Here is a 16,758-nt window from a genome sequence, read left to right as displayed (position 1 = left end):
GGATTTACATAATTCTTCGACCTTAGGATTTTTGATAACAATTGAATCATGTTATCTGATCGTTGCGTATTATTTCCATATTCTATTGTCTACTATGATTATTTCCCCACACATTATTTTTTTTTAATTTACATTGTGTTATCAATTATCACTATATAATTTAATATTTATGCTGTAGTAGGTGTTTATACTTTATTTTTATTTTGTATTAAAATAGTAAATTGGTCTGGTGTAACAGCGAATTAATTACTGAAATATAATAGTATATTTATTCAAATTTATGATGAATGTACAGCTAGTGATTTTGGTTGATGAATTTAACCAGGTAAGGTCAATTTGGAACAAGCTAATTTTTCACTCCATATTTTCTTCTTTTGTTTTTGAATCAACGTGAATAGATATACGTAAACAACGGTGACGTTAAAATTCAACACCAAAACATTAGTTTTTCAAAATTATTAAGTAAAAACGATTTTCAGAAATAATTTGTTACAAATTTAAAAAATGTACCCTTCATTTATCCTAAATACCTCCACATACCTGCATCGCAATTCGAAAATAAGGTCATCAATTGGAAACAAAATGGACGAATGTGTGTAAAACAAAATATAGTTTAACTTTAAATACATTCCTACATCAAAAGTAACCATAATTATAAATTATACCCTTATCAAGTCAATTACACAATTTTTTATTAGTAATAGCTAAATAATAACATTTATATTATTTTCTTGTAGATATGACATTCGGCATAATATCAATGATAAAATATAGAATTCAGCATAGTATAAAGATTAATAATAATACTAAGTAAACAATTTTGTTTCCGTTAGTTCCCACTGCATAGTTTTTTTTTTTTGTTAATAGAGTTAAATATGTTATTTTGTTTAATGTTGGTTTTATATTATTTATAATTAATTATTCAACAATGTTTTATATTTGTATACATTCAGATTAATCTGTAGTAGTGAGTAACAAAAATGAAACATTTATTGTAAGTAACATATTTAAAACTTAATATTTCAATATCTATTATTATTGGACCTATAGTTTTAATTTGTTGAAAAAAATGCATGCACTTTTTAAAACTACAGTAGAATCTGCCGATAAAGTTGATCAAAGAACCTAGACTCTAGAGAATCCGACCATTATCTCCGGATGTCAAAAACATACTGCATGTGAGATTGTGATATATATAACCAATCAAGTACATGGCTGTGAATTGTTTTATGTGGAACATATTTATATATTGCATCGTAATAAGCAGATTCTACTGTATATTTTTGAAATTAAATTTTACTTTTCTTTATTCTAGTTTTAACATTTTATTTGATAAGAAAATGGTGTATTTTTTATTTTATTTTTTGATAAAATTAGCTTAGCTAATTAAAAGTTTGTTGTTTTACACTTAATGTTATATGGACATCTAATAAATGTTGTACCTATTACATTCAGTCATTGTAATATATTATCCATTTTATTAGTTACATAATAAGTTGACTTCCTTGAGTATCATAATATGTGATACACTCAAAACTTTCCACTATTGCCCTTAATATTTTACCCGTACTTGCCAATTTCGTCTTGAGTATCATATATGATACTCAACATTTTTTAAGATTATTTTTTATATCTTAGGAAATTTCTCACGCCAGAAACAATTAACAAAAAACTGAATATCATATATGATACTAAGCCCAGTTTTGTCGTTTTCTGAGTGCACATAATATAATAATGATACTCAAGGTGTTTGTGGTAAGATCAGTGAAATTGGTAGTGCAGTCAACTTGATAAGTGTTTATATGCATGTGTGTGTGCTTGTTATGTGTTATTTACCTATTGTTTTTAACCTTTGTTTTATCTATTTTACTACCTTAGTCAATTAAATTACTACTATATTTTGGGAAATTTGTATACATTCAAAAAAAAATTCTCTTATATCAGAAACTGCAAAACAAATGAAGAACATTAACTAACTCAAATACTCTTATTCTTTTATTAGATGATTTGAACTATTTTAATAGGTATTTTTAGAAAAGGTATTACATGTCTTACTATTTATAACTTATGTACCTACAGTAAACTCTTGATTATCTGTTGTCTTCCGTGGAACTATATCTACAGCAAAATGAATAGTGTTAATATATATGTTATATGCATCTTAAATTAATATTTAAATTAAAATACAACGTGTACATAACTAATTTTCTTGAAATACTATTTAATATTAAATAATATCATTTTTTTTTTTTAATAATATAACAATAACATTTTTGTGTTAATTTATATTTTGTGGATTAACCATGGAATTTGCTCATTTGTGGTTGCCTTGCTACTCTATTCCGTGGATAATCAAGAGCTTACTGTATATTTGTTATTTGTAAATAAAATAATAAAATATTTGGTAATATTATGTTTCAGAAGAGTTAAAAGTGGACACCTATAACATTTTTGAAACCCAACGTTAATAGTATAATGTAAATAATTTTGAATTAAAATATTTTGTACTTGAAAATTTTCTTTACTACATCATGGCTACTGTTGAAGAAATTGATGAAGCTGAACAACTTAGATTCTTAGCATTAAAATCTATGGTGAGAAGGTCCAGCAAAAAAACTAGTTCTAACACTGATACTGATGATCAAGATATATTGTTATTAAGAGCAGCTGCGCTTAAGACAATTAACAATAAAAGTTCTCTAGGTAATAAAGACGAAAAGCTTGGTAAAAATACATTAATAAATGAAAAAAAAAGAAGTATAAGTAGCCAGGTGTCTCCATTAGCAAGTAAAAAAACCATCAAACTGACTGATAAGAAAAATAATAATTTGGTTAACAATTTTACCAACAATATTAGTATAGGAAATACCATAAGAGTTTCGAAACATGATCCTCAACAAGAATGTAAAAGTAAGCATAAGCTTGAATCAAACATTGAATCCCAAAGTAATCCTGAAGTTATCAATAAAGATGATATAAAAAAAGTTATAAGAAATGGTAGTATTCAGCTTTCAAATTTGGATTCAGAAAAATTTAATGAAACTATGATATTACGTATAACGTTTAGTTCATCAGAAAGTGATGATTCATCAAGTGAATGTGATGTAGTTAAAAATAAGGTATATTAAATATTAATTATGTTAAGAACATATTGTTTTGTTATATAACATTTATGTTTCTAAATATTTTTAAGGTAATAACGCAGAAGAAGGATATTAACAATGGTGCATTAAAATCACCAGTTCCAATAATAAATGTTGTAGATAACCATGTTGAGGCTACTGACGCTAAATCATTAGAAGATAATAAGTATGAATTGTAAATTTTATACTAAAAATAGTTGTTATTAATGTATATATTAACCGTGTTACACAATTTTTGTCTTGTGTTAAATTATAATGTTATTGCTGGTTGAAGATCTAGATATTGCTACAGATTTATGGAATTAAACTATTTAAATATCATTTTAACATAGTTATTATAGCTTAACATTGTCAATAAGTAAATAACTACTTTTTTATTTTTTTGCCATTAGTTGTTTATTCAAATCTGAATAATCTAGAAATATTTTTTCCATCTAGTTTTTATTTTGTGTGATAGACAATAGCCGACCAATATTATTTATATATGTGATTTGAAAGCATTTCATATTAACTTTTTTTTTATTTGTTTAACTTGTATTGACATTTTTTTGGTTGCTTTATTTTAGAAAAATAATAGTAAAATACCTTTGATAACAATTAATAATATATACACATTTTAGTTATTCTATTATAATGCCAGTTATATAACATATTTAATTTTATATTTATACACTGAGCACGCACTCTTTGTTTATTGGTTTTAAACATTATTTTTTTCTTTGTTATTGGGTGTAGTCAAAGTACTTAAAAATGTGTTGTTTTATTAAGAAACAGCTCAATATTCATATTGATCATAATCATAACAATTTGACTGTGTATGCTAGTAGTTGACGATCAAAATAATATATACTTGTTAATAGTATGGCAAAAGCAATAGTCTTAAATAGTTTCCAATGGGGTATTTTTACTGATTTTTTAAGGTGTTAATTATGAACTTAAAATATTTTAAAACAATTTATATGGTTCAAAGTTATGTATCAATATGTTATATTACTTTACAACAATAAATAAAAATCCTTACTTTTGTTAAATATTTTCCCATTTCATAGTGTATTTATTATAAATCAATTTTTAGACCTTATTTTTTGAAATGTGTTTAGATTGTAGATTACTATTGTAGCGATAAATCAATATTATATATTTTCATGAAGATTCACTAATTTTTAAGTGCCACATACAAAAAATCCACTATTTATCCCTTCTATTTAAAAGATACCAATATTTAATAAATAACACAACAATTATACTTAGATGTAATTAAACATATAAAGAATAAATTGTGGCTTGGTGCGGCGCGGTGGTTGCATTCAGTCACAAAACATATTCACTAGTTCCTGGGTGGGTGACCACACAGGTTTTTAATGACAAATCCTTGCCACACATACACATACATGTTCCAATCCAACTGAACCCCTCTGCCCTACAAACAGCTAATTTCGGGTTTAAGATCAGTGTAATATACTATTATAATATATAAAAAAAAAGAATAAATTGCAGTTTTTATGTAAGAAAATGCATATATTAAGATAAACAGGATTTGTAATGAAAATTAAGGTTGAAAGGGATTGTCATTTTAATCCCTAACATCATCTACAGAGTAACAAAGCATTTTGTTCTGACCAAATGAAAGCATCAGAACTTGTAAAACTTAATATACGTATTTCGTTTATAAAAGTTAATTTTAAATGTTTTCATAATTATATTTTTAAAACTAATTTTTCAAGCCATTTTATTTTTATTGATTTTAGTTCTATTTAATTCTGTCTATGTAAAATAGAATTGTTTGTAACTTTGTAATCAAAAATTGATATTATTTGAATCTGTTCGTACATAAATTATGTTTTAATATCATAAAGTTGAGTAGTGACTAGAGTTTAAATATTGTTGCTAACATAGAATCAAGTTAGTTATTATAATTGTTAATTTGCCAGATGTGCATTATTTTTATAAAACCAAATACTGTTATTTGTACATGATAAAATAACATAGTATGATGGCAATTTAATAACACTCATACTCTTTACCCCGCCAACTATCAGTAACCGCTTTTAATTGGTTGCCATGATTAATATGCATAGAGCATTATGAGGCAACTGTAAACAATGATGTTTGCAGGACCCTACAATATTTCAGATTGTTGTCATTATACCATGTTATTTTATCATAATTTCAGAATAATTGAATAATTATAATTAATAATAGTGATTAAAACATACACAAATGATTGGGCACAAGGATAACACACATTTTACAATAATGGATAATTTGTATATCAAAATACAATAAAATTGTTTAAATTAACTATTTTTCAGATTAAAAGTGAATAATTGTATGCAACAAATATGTGTACTTATGAGACATTGTGAATCAGAAATTGAAAAACGTAACCAACAAGTAGAAATATTACTACAAGCATATGAAAAATATCAAAACTATAGTGAGTCATTGCGTTCTATACTTCGGTCAATGAAAACAGTTCGTGATGAATTGTCGTTATATAGCTCTGCTGACCATTAGTATCATTGAAGCCCAAGTTCAAAATCTTACTAACTAAAAATTATTTTATGGTTATTATTTGTATTTGTTTTTATTGGGTATGTATCTTAAAATATACTACTTGTTTTTATCCAATTATATACAAATTCTGTATGGCTGGGTATTGTGGTTAGCAATATAATTGTCATTGTAAATAGCTATTTTTATTACAATAAATAATGTATAGATTCCAAGTTAAAAAATATGTTATTGTCATTGCCATAATGCCATAAGTGTATAATATTTAGTGTATCTTATAATGGTTAGGATTTTGAATATTTTAAATATTGTATATAATATATTAAATAAATATTGAACTTGTAATATATCGATGACCATTGTTTGTGAATAAATTAACATTAGTCAAATTATTTTACACTTTATAAATGTTTTTTTAATTCATTAAATGGTAACTGAAAAACTAACAAATTTAGAAAAAAATTAACCAGTATACCATATTACCAATTTTTAAATCATAGAAAAATACTATAACAATTTATAATAATTACCTAAACCATTTAGAATACTATCATAATCAACTATGTGCCGTTTGGGATACTTGTGCTATTTAACACTTAAGACTGGATTCTTATGTTCTAATAAATGGTGAAATAAGGTGTTTATATACAGTAAAAATATAGAGAAATATTCTTTAACCGTTAAAATATATACTTTTACAAAAAAAAAATAAAAAGTTTTTTGTTATACTATGATTGAAGTGTTCAAAATTAAATCTTGGATAATCAAACTACAAGAAAAACAATTCAACAAAATTTTTATGTATTAAATGTGTAAAAAAAAACTAATTAAAATAAACAATAACTAGAACAAATATATTTCATAAGAAATCAAACAAATGAGAACCATTAATGACAATATAGCATAGGTAAATCTCTATATTTAATCAATGAGCACAGATTGTTATAGAAGAAAAAATGTACCGCACTAATACTGTTAATACTAACAGTATATTAAAACATAATAAACAATTTCCATTTCCCGTTTGCTATTTTTTTCTAATTGCCTTATTATGTATTGTTTGAAAAGAAGAAATATTTCTAAAATATGTCATTATGTATAAATATTATCTAATAATGTATTTTTATGCAAAATATAATTGTGTAGGTATATTTGTTGTTAAATGAATAGTCGAGAAACCGCATCCAAATGATATTGCATAGCCTCAGTAAACAAAAATCCGGTCTCTGTAATTATTACACAAAATAATATTACAATTTGTAAATCTATTAGCGACTGGTATACAAGGTGAGTAACAATGGTACGTGTTCGGGCAATCAATAAATCAGTTTAATCATATTATTTCTTTACAAGTTTCATTACATTACTATTAATCTGTTTCAGTTTGTAAATTTGACTTTTATGCTACAATTGTGCTATATGTACATACTAACCAATAAATACAGCTTTCTATTATCTATAGTCAAGCTTCATTTATTTTCTTACAGTGTCAGTTGTTTAACTCTCACAAAATCCTTTGTTTTTGTTCACATCAAGGGCTAACATAAATACTTTGTTCAAAATAACAATCATACCTCGACAGCTTACTAGTGTGCATGGGTCATGGGTGTGGCTTCATTCCAGTTAAGTGGTTTTACTGGTTGACTCAGAGGATAAGAGTCTGACAGTTGTGGATAAAAAATGCTCGCTGTCGAGATTGCAATCTCATTTCAAAGAGTGTATGGAACTTTTTTGTTTGATTTGGCGGTCCGACTTAGTTTTGAAGTTACAGCTAATTGAAATTTATAGTATTTTCATATACAAATGTCATCACTAACGTGCACGTAAAACATACCTAGACCTGTTATGTAAAATTAGATGAGTCTCGGACTTCAAAAATAAGTCCGACTGCCAAAGCCTGACTTCACCATTGTTTTCAGTATTCTAAACTACATACGATACAAAAAAAGTCCCCAATATAACAGAAATATACAGTGTCAAAACTTAACAATGTACACTGTAACATTACACCCATTGAAAATTGTTGCATTAGAATTTAAAGCCTGACCATAATCCAAAGCCAAACAAATGTTTATTCTATTATCATATTTCAATAAAAAAAATGTCCAAATATTGCATCTATTTGTAGACTGTTGTTTGTTGGTCTACATAAAAATGTAAGTAATTTATTGACTTACCTGTTTAGTGAAATTTCTGTAATACTATTAAATGTAACACAAGCATAGTGTAAATACACTTATACACAAGTAGAAACTGTTAACTTTCACTGGAGAATTTTTTTCGATGCTACGCATACGATTAAAATATATTATTTTATTAAATTACATTTTAAAAATGTATCTTTATAAATAATCAATAAAGTAGTTACAAATTGTCTTTAACTTATTTTTAATCTGTAGATCATATTATTATAATAGTTGAAATTCAAATCAATGAAACATAAATTTGAAAATACTTCTATTTTTATTTTTTATTAATCATTTTTTTATCAAAATTTAGGTAATAAATAAATAATTAATAATTAAAAAAATATGTTATATTATATATTAGCCATTAAACGGTCATAAATAGTGAACTATACCACTTAATATAATACAGTTAATCTATTGATATATTTGCATTTAAAATGTATTATTTATTATATCAAGTTTCTAAAAGTATAAGTGGTATTTTCCTGAACACAATTTTGTCCTTGTTCTATAAAAACATGAAATGTTTTCACTGAAATATGCTATATTAATAGAATATAGTTCCAAAAAAAATGTATTGAATATTATTAGGTAGTATAAGACAGGTTTATAAGAATAGAAACAGAAAGATACACAAATAATTATTATAAAGGATATCAATTATATTTTTGATTACTACATAAATTACACAAAAGATTAACTTACTGGATTACGGTTTACTTAATAGAGCAATACATTAAAGGATGGCTGGAGGATTATCTAAATATTAAATAAATATATTACTATAACATTATACATTAGATTTAGTATATCATTATGCATTGATTTATATGTAATATATTTTTAATTACACGAAAATTTAATTTTGATTTTATTATTGTTATTTTATGAAAAAGAGCGGTTTTTTTTTTATAAAAATTACAATTATGTTATTTTATTAATTTATTTGTACAATTAGAGCTCTAATAGTTAAAATAAAATCCCCAGGACTAGAAAATTTAACAATTAAAAATGTTATATTAATTAAATGAGCAGATCGAAAATTTATAGTATAAATGTAGATAATATTATTAAATTTCTTTATTAAAAATATAAAAATGTATATATAATATATGGAAAGCCAATGAGAAAAAATGTTGTTGTTTTATTCTTACATACAGTATTTTTCAATAATCGATTGTATCTATTAAGTATAAATACAATAAAGATGTAAAATCAAAACTTGTTGACATGAAATATTATTATTAACATACAAAGCTTAAGAATAACATTACAGTTTATTATAGTTTATATACATATTAATATCATTTGATTTTTTTTTTAATAATCATAATAATTTAGAGTAAAATAATTTTGATCTTAAAAATTAACTGATAAATATTCAATTCTCCTTAATCAAAATGATAATATAATATGCATATTTATTACAGTACTTACTAATTTAAAAAACATACTCAAAATAAAATATTGTTTATTTAGAATAATAATTTCATGACTTATTATTTAAAATGATAGTTAAAAATAAAGTAATTACTAAGTTAAATACAAATTTTAAAAATGCTTATTACTGGGGATATATTTTCTTCATTTTCTTACAAGAACAAGACTTAAAATTTTAACATGGCTTCAGTACAGTACAATTTGAGAATTATTTAAATCTATTGATTTTAATCATAATAAAATTATTTAATAGAATCAATTTATCATAGTTTAATATTAATAAAAATTAATAAATATTGCATGGTAGTCTTGTTCTTGGCGAACTCCGTGTTATATTTTTCGTTGCACTGTAAATAATTACTTTAATGTAAAAATTTAAATGAGCAATTATTTATAAACAATGAAAATAAATAATTATAACAGCTAATCACATTTTATGAGTAAAGGGCATGGGAATATTTCATTCTATAAATCTACCTACTCGATTGTTATTTTAAAATTGATAGCAAGATTTATAAATAATAGTTATAGGAAAATTAATTTATCATTACAATATGATGGTTTACTTGAGAATATTAGAATTAAGTTAGGTATAAGTAGAAAAATTATTAAAGCGAACTGTATTCTAAACTAGTTAGTTTAAATCCATATTTGAATAAGTTTATGTAAATGTAACATAAATATAATATATTAAAAGAAGTTGGTTTAAGTAGTATCACATCTGTCTTTTATTATCATAATTGAAAATGTGGTTCCACTTACATTCTTTTAATAACCATGGGCAACTAAATGATCTCCAAGTTTTTCAACTACCAATGCAGCCTGTTGTGGTTGAACCGGATCTTCATATAATGAAACAACAATCGCTGAAAATTAAAAAAAAAAATATTAAGATTAACTAGATTACAGACGGCAAAAATGTCAATACAATTAATTTAATACTTAGAAATATTATTTTAATTCTCATATAATTGTATTGTTTATAGCATAAAAGTTATGATAAATTAAAATAACTTTCCTTGGAAATAATTATTTAAACATTTTTCCATATTATTTAATAATATTTATATATCCTGACTTCTAAAATAACATCTAATTATCCATGAAAACTTATAGGTAGAGATAATGGGCTAAATTATTGGTCATCTAGACAATTTGAGTGTACAATATAAAAATGTAGCAGCCACAATAGTAAGGATGAAAATTGTTAATGAAAGTTAAGCATCAAAAGGGTAATACACAATGTTAAGAAAAAAAAACACATTAAATACAACATATGGAAAAGTAAGGTAAACAGTAAACAAATTATAACAGGGGAACAAATGTGCTAGCAGTACCAATGTTGTCAGTGATGACACAATTAATTGAAAAATACAAATATATATTCAATACAAGATCTGAATACAATATTTTATTAAATTAGAACTTACTTTGTTGAGTCTTCACACAATGAGCTCCAACTTTTCCTTGTTTAGCTCTTATAACTTTGTCAGTGCCCGATAAATAAATATAGCGAACGCTTGCCAATGTAATGCCTGAAGATGTTAATGTATCTTGATTTTCAAAGCCCAGAGCTATTTTGCTCAATTCCTCTTTTGATACCTATAAAAACAAAAAAAAATCATTAATAAATAAGTTTTAATAATCAGAACATCTATTAGTATCTATTTGACTTTCAGCGGGTATACATACTTAAATCTTGAAATTAACGAAAAAAAAAAAAGGTAAATAGATTTATACTATATTTTTTCATACTTAAAACTTAAAGATTTATATTGTTAGAATTGTATTAAGTATATTTTATTTGTACCTAAAAACTTGTTATAATTTTAACATACCTAACTTTAAAAAATTATGATTGAATCAGATCATACTTTGAAACTATGTTTATTAGCTGTCATAACTGGTATACAGTGTGTCCAACCCAAAACCATATTACATTTTACTTTTAGGTGTTGAAAATGTTGGGGGAAGTAATGGTAAGACGGCCCACTTTACATAATGGTTAAAAAAGGAAAATTGGGGATAATAAAAATGTAATTTTTATTTACCTATTCGATAGAAAATAACATTCTGTTAGATACATTTATTATACTAGTTCCACAAAGAGTTTGGTTTTTGTTTTGTTTCTGCTTTAAAAACAATTTAAATTGTCCTGTCTTTGTTTGAAAAAGTTTCGAGTTTATGTTTTATTTTGTTTTCTTGTCCTATGTAGACCTAGCGTTAGATAGTTATTTCTCCTTAAATTATTTCATAACTAAGGAAATTAAATTAAAATGTTAAATGTTGTGCTAAATATGAACAGATGGCAATAATGAAAAAACAAAAATATTATACACAAAGACCGGTCTCGAGGTAATAGGTAGATATTTGGTATATCACATAATATAAAATTAATTAATCATATTATTAATCTTCTAATTCATTGTAACAATATTCTAAGCAGTTTGGCAAGAACCGTGCGTCCTGAAATGTTTTCAAAATTTCTTGACGTCTTGATAGATACCTACAATGTTAAATGAATACTATTTTCCTTGAACGAATCCAAGCTACACCATAGATATAATATGAAATAAGTTTAATAAATGCAGATTTAAAATGTGTAACATTATATTCAGTCGACACCTCGGTAGCAGTATGGACGTAACTAAATGAGGGCTATCAATCTGTTGGTAAGTTAGGAGGAAAATTAGTGCGTCCAATGTACCTATGAGTTGGATATACGACACCGCTTTGAAAGACTTAAAGTGAACAGAAAAACCAATGTACCGCACCAAGGTCTGCACACACTCCAATGGTAGTGGCTTAACCAGTGCTGCTACCGCCATAGTGTGTGCGGGCGTTCAATCAGAACGCAGTGGCAGCGTTAAGGTAATTTTTTGAAGCACAGGAGTCAAGGCCAGTATAGAGTTAGTATAGGGTGGATAAGTAGGATGAGTCGGATGTAAAATATTTAATATTAATAATTTATGCGGGTAGAGGTACATATTAGAATTCTATTTTATTATAAGTATGGTCATGGGGTGGGTGTTAATAATAAATATTCTGCCTGAAAAAAAAATTGTAATGAATGGCGCCGCCATAGGCTAACCTACAACAACTGTTCATACTCACGTCGAATCCGTCGGACTTGGCCCACACGTTGCCGTCATGGCCGGCGATCGCGGCTTTGGTGACGCACCTGGATGCCAGCAAATGTTTGTCGACGTAATCTTGCCAGGACGACATGTTGAAGAAAGTAAGGGCGGTTGTTTGTACGTCGTTTACTGATGTGTGCGCGAATTTGCGGGGGGCGGTGGCCGGAAAGCGCGTGGTAACCGGTGGTGCGAAAAGTGTGCGGAGAAGAAGACGGTCGGGAAAGGAGAAAAAAATAGGACAGAAAAGAGAAATGGGTAGTAGTCGTCTCGCACCGGACGGTGATGGCAGTGTGGTGATGCGTCCGTGTTAGTGTGTCAGTGTGCGTACGCGTTTGTATACACGCGCGTGTGTGTGTGTTTGCCTGCGCAAGTGTGTACGTGCGTGTGAGTGTGTGCGTGTACTTGAGTTGGTCACTAATTGGTCCGTCTGCGCGTGCGTCGACTATCGCGTTGTCGTGTGCGTGTGCGTGCGAGCGACACCCGGCGTATACATTATATAACACTTTATACACATAAAAGATTATTGGATGACGGGCAGAAAAATCTACAACGACATATTACATTGTCCAACACACCGCGTCATCGGTGCGTACCGGTGCGCGCACCGCATAACGTCACCGCTCACCGTTTCTACCTCCATGACGTTATGGCGCCTAAATCAAACGATCGACCGGCCGCTTATTGTTACCGAAGAAAACAATTTCTAATAATTTGACTATTAGGACGCCACTTACGTGGTATGCGGCGTTTGTCTTACAAACGTACACCATAGCAAATCCGTGTTGAGTAGCTCAATTTTGTGTAGGCAGTTACAGGCGCGTATTTAGGGGGGGGGGGGGGGGGCAAGTCAAGTGTACCCTGTTGCCAGGGCGGAACATTTTACAGTCAATTTAGGGGGCGGCAAATTTATATTGACATATTATTATTGTGTATTAATAGTATTAAAAAATAAATACATTTATATTATATATTATTATTTTTATTATATATACTACCGTCAAAAGCAAATATTACAGATCAAAAATGCATACTGCTTTCATCAATTAGTCGGAAAATAATATTAATAATTATAAAAAGGTGGGTACGTGGATGTCGCTCTGCTGTACAGTAGGTTACAAGTGGGTCACTGTAATGGATGGTGTTAAATTTGAATTCAATGATATAATATCATTGTATAAGAAAAACGATTCTGAGCGAAAACGGTCAGTCAGCCTATGATCTTTTTCACGTCGCTTTTGAAAATTACTGGGAACGCTTACAAAGAAATCATTTATTTTTGTTTTACTTATATTTTTTTTATAAAAACTATAGTATGATTATTTAACATTGCTTTTCCTAGAGATTTAAGAGATAATTAATAAATTAAAATATGAATAAAAGAAAGAATATGAAAGAATTTGATGTACCTCCAAATCGATTTTTTAAAATTTTTTTTCTTTAAAATGTGTGTTTTTAATGGTACTTTAAAAACAAGTTAGTCAAATTTTCTGTAGAAGTTAATGTTAAAAAAACTTAAAAATCTTGTTATTAAATAAAACACTAAAAATAACATTTGTGATTTTTTTTGTAAATGTGAGTTTTTCATTTTTATTGTTTTAGTAGAATCAGAAATTACCTATTGTACCTACGCCTTTATTTTATTGTTAACAGAAAAATTAAAAAAAAAACCTCCGACGTGTGGAAATTCGTAAACTTGCGGACTGAAAAAGTGTATAGGTAAGTTTGAAACTAAATCCGACCGAAAAATTCTGTTTGCATCACTGATTGTTCATAACTCATTAAAATAGAAATATTTCAAAAAAAAAAAAATTCAAAATCTAACCTTATTTATGCCACAAAATAATAGTTACCTTACATTTTAAGAAATAACTTTTTTTTTTGATGGTGGGTGAAGTGGTAAAATATGTTGCCCCCGCGGAGCACAAAATGTTTAAACACGGCCCTGCAGGCTAGTTATTTAGTTCTATTTTAATATGTTATTATATATGACGTGTTGTGTCATTATTATGCCCTACCCTGGAAAATATTGAAATTACGCCTTTGGGTGAGCTTTAAGATTAGAGTGAATTGATCTGTTTTAAATCTGGTATAATAGTATCATAAATCATAATCTATGTTTCCTCATGAGCTGTTTACGATATTTTCATTTCTAAGCGAGTTATACCTATTACCTATCTACCCATAATTTGCTAAAAAATTAAAATATCATAAAAAACCCATGAAAATACACATAGATAAATGATAATGTCCTTGATGGTGTGTCAATGCCTACTCAATTCATTTCTTTATTATAGATAACTAGGTATACAAAATTTTAACTTCTGATCACGAATTTGCTATGTTATAGCCTATAGGTACGTTAAGGACGGTGATAAAACATCCTGGAGTCATCATATAGTCACGTACCTATTATTTTTAATTTTATTAAAAACTGTTAAACATTAGGTATTCATCTCTATGAATCGACATCATAGTCATGAAGTCACAGCATGAAGCTATTCAATCTAGCTTGAAATTTAAATTTAAATATAGTAATAGGTTTGATTATTGGCTTAATTTTGCCTTTCCGGTATCTAATCGTTGTTCAATAGACGTTTATAGATTTTTTAGGACTTTGAAAAATTTCTAGCATAACGAAAACATTTTTTTGTGATATTCGAGGGATAAGTGTTTGGTAAATGTTTCAACCGAATGTTTCCAGTGATTATACATTGTTTTAACATAAAGCTATAGCATATAGGTAACACTTGAGAATGGAGCACACCACTTACCTATGAATTATGAATCAGGGCTCGGGACTTATAGCACTTAAAATCATTAAAATAAGCGCTTAAAAACATCATTATAAGCACTCAAATAAGCATTTAAAAAACTGAAATTCAAGCAAAAATATTTCATCAAACAAAAAAAAATCTTTCTTTTTACATGATGAAGAAGGTACTATAGACATAATTTGTATAACTGTGCTAAAAATAATGATTAGGAAAAGTAAGTTTCTAACTAAAAAATTAATAAATAAAATCAAACTTCACTTTCAAGACAATTTGCATTACTATTTATAGATTTTCCGAGCGATTTTCTGAAAATTAAAATGTAAACGATATTTACAATTAGTTAAAAAAAAATTAGTTAATTAAATCTTACCGTCATTATTGCATCAAATGATTAAATTTTAATTCTTTCAAAAACAACTTTGTAGTAAAAAACCATAAAAAGTAGAAAAACTGATCAAAAAAGCAAAAATAAACTAAAAACAAGCATTTTTTTTTAAATCCATGAAAAAAGCATAAAAAGCACTTTCAAATTTCATAATTGAACGTGTCGTAATACGACATACACTTCCATAGCACTCTGCTATATATTAAGTCAATCCATAAAAATAAGCAAATGCTTTAAGTCCCGAGCCCTGATTATGATACTTCGAAAACGTTGCCTACACAAAATTTGCAAAATGCACCATCTTGTAGGTATATTACTTAATATGCAATTATGCAAGGCTGGGTAAGTTAATTTTTTTTTTTAACTTGTTAAGTAAAGTTAACATAGAAAAAGGTGGATAAGTAGATGTCGCTCTGCTGTACAGTAGGTTACAAGTGGGTCATTGTAATGGATGGTGTTAAATTTGAATTCAATGATATAATATCATTGTATAAGAAAAACGATTCTGAGCGAAAACGGTCAGTCAGCCTATGATATTACCAAGTATATTTGATGATATTATTGTGAATAAAGTAATTTATATATAACCTATTTACGTGGAGCCTTGTTTTAAATTTTCAATCCTTAGCCATAAAAGTTAAACATTTTATGCATTTTTAACTACAAAATAATTAATAAATTATAAATTTGATAAATGTTGTTAACATTTGAATTTAAATGCTTATAAAAAAAAATTGTGCCTATGTATTTTTAATATTTTTCAACTGCTATTAGAACGATATATCAGAAGCCTTATATTAAATTTTCACGCTTTTTTACCCAACAAAAATTTTTTTATTGATATTTATAGAAAAAAAAACAAAAAATTGAAAACTGACAATGTCCGTAAACCGCTCAAAAAGAGTCAAAATATTTTCAAAATTGTATGGTGTATAGAAAATGCTAATATAAACATTCAGTGAAATTTTCAAGTATTTACAGTCATTCGTTTTTCAATTACAATAAAATAAGAAAATTGTTACATGAGAAATCAAGTGAATATCAAATATTGTAAAAATATAAATTTCAGACGCTTATAAAAATTTAATTTAAGTTTCTTGTAGATATTTTTTTTTTTGATAAAGGTAGACAAACTTATGAGTAATCTTATATTACATTTGCAAATCTTAGATTTAA

General features: G+C 26.9%; 2 protein-coding genes across 7 annotated transcripts; one reads left to right on the top strand and one right to left on the bottom strand.

Annotated features, from left to right (window-relative positions):
* Positions 1 to 40: 40 nt before the first annotated feature.
* LOC132937370 (uncharacterized) lies at positions 41 to 6,206 on the top strand. 5 transcript variants are annotated; one of them, XM_061004189.1, is made up of 5 exons: positions 41 to 325; positions 954 to 994; positions 2,422 to 3,119; positions 3,194 to 3,309; positions 5,456 to 6,206. In XM_061004189.1, the coding sequence occupies exons 3-5, from the start codon at positions 2,532 to 2,534 to the stop codon at positions 5,658 to 5,660; spliced, it is 909 nt and encodes a 302-aa protein (XP_060860172.1). In that variant the 5' UTR covers positions 41 to 325; positions 954 to 994; positions 2,422 to 2,531; the 3' UTR covers positions 5,661 to 6,206. The 5 variants fall into 5 exon arrangements, with proteins under 5 accessions (XP_060860172.1, XP_060860170.1, XP_060860171.1 ...); XM_061004187.1 differs by having other exon boundaries at positions 738 to 3,119; XM_061004188.1 differs by having other exon boundaries at positions 41 to 2,039.
* A 3,091-nt stretch (positions 6,207 to 9,297) lies between these two features.
* LOC132937372 (profilin-like) lies at positions 9,298 to 12,787 on the bottom strand. Of its 2 annotated transcripts, none has more exons than XM_061004192.1 (4): positions 12,401 to 12,787; positions 10,717 to 10,888; positions 10,049 to 10,152; positions 9,298 to 9,646 (listed from the first exon to the last, which is right to left on the bottom strand). In XM_061004192.1, the coding sequence occupies exons 1-3, from the start codon at positions 12,512 to 12,514 to the stop codon at positions 10,055 to 10,057; spliced, it is 384 nt and encodes a 127-aa protein (XP_060860175.1). In that variant the 5' UTR covers positions 12,515 to 12,787; the 3' UTR covers positions 9,298 to 9,646; positions 10,049 to 10,054. The 2 variants fall into 2 exon arrangements, with proteins under 2 accessions (XP_060860175.1, XP_060860174.1); XM_061004191.1 differs by having other exon boundaries at positions 9,298 to 9,633; positions 12,401 to 12,785.
* Positions 12,788 to 16,758: the final 3,971 nt, after the last annotated feature.

The sequence above is a fragment of the Metopolophium dirhodum genome, chromosome 1, assembly GCF_019925205.1.
Source record: "Metopolophium dirhodum isolate CAU chromosome 1, ASM1992520v1, whole genome shotgun sequence".
Lineage (NCBI taxonomy): Eukaryota > Metazoa > Arthropoda > Insecta > Hemiptera > Aphididae > Metopolophium > Metopolophium dirhodum.
This window is presented reverse-complemented; position numbering and strand designations above follow the sequence as displayed.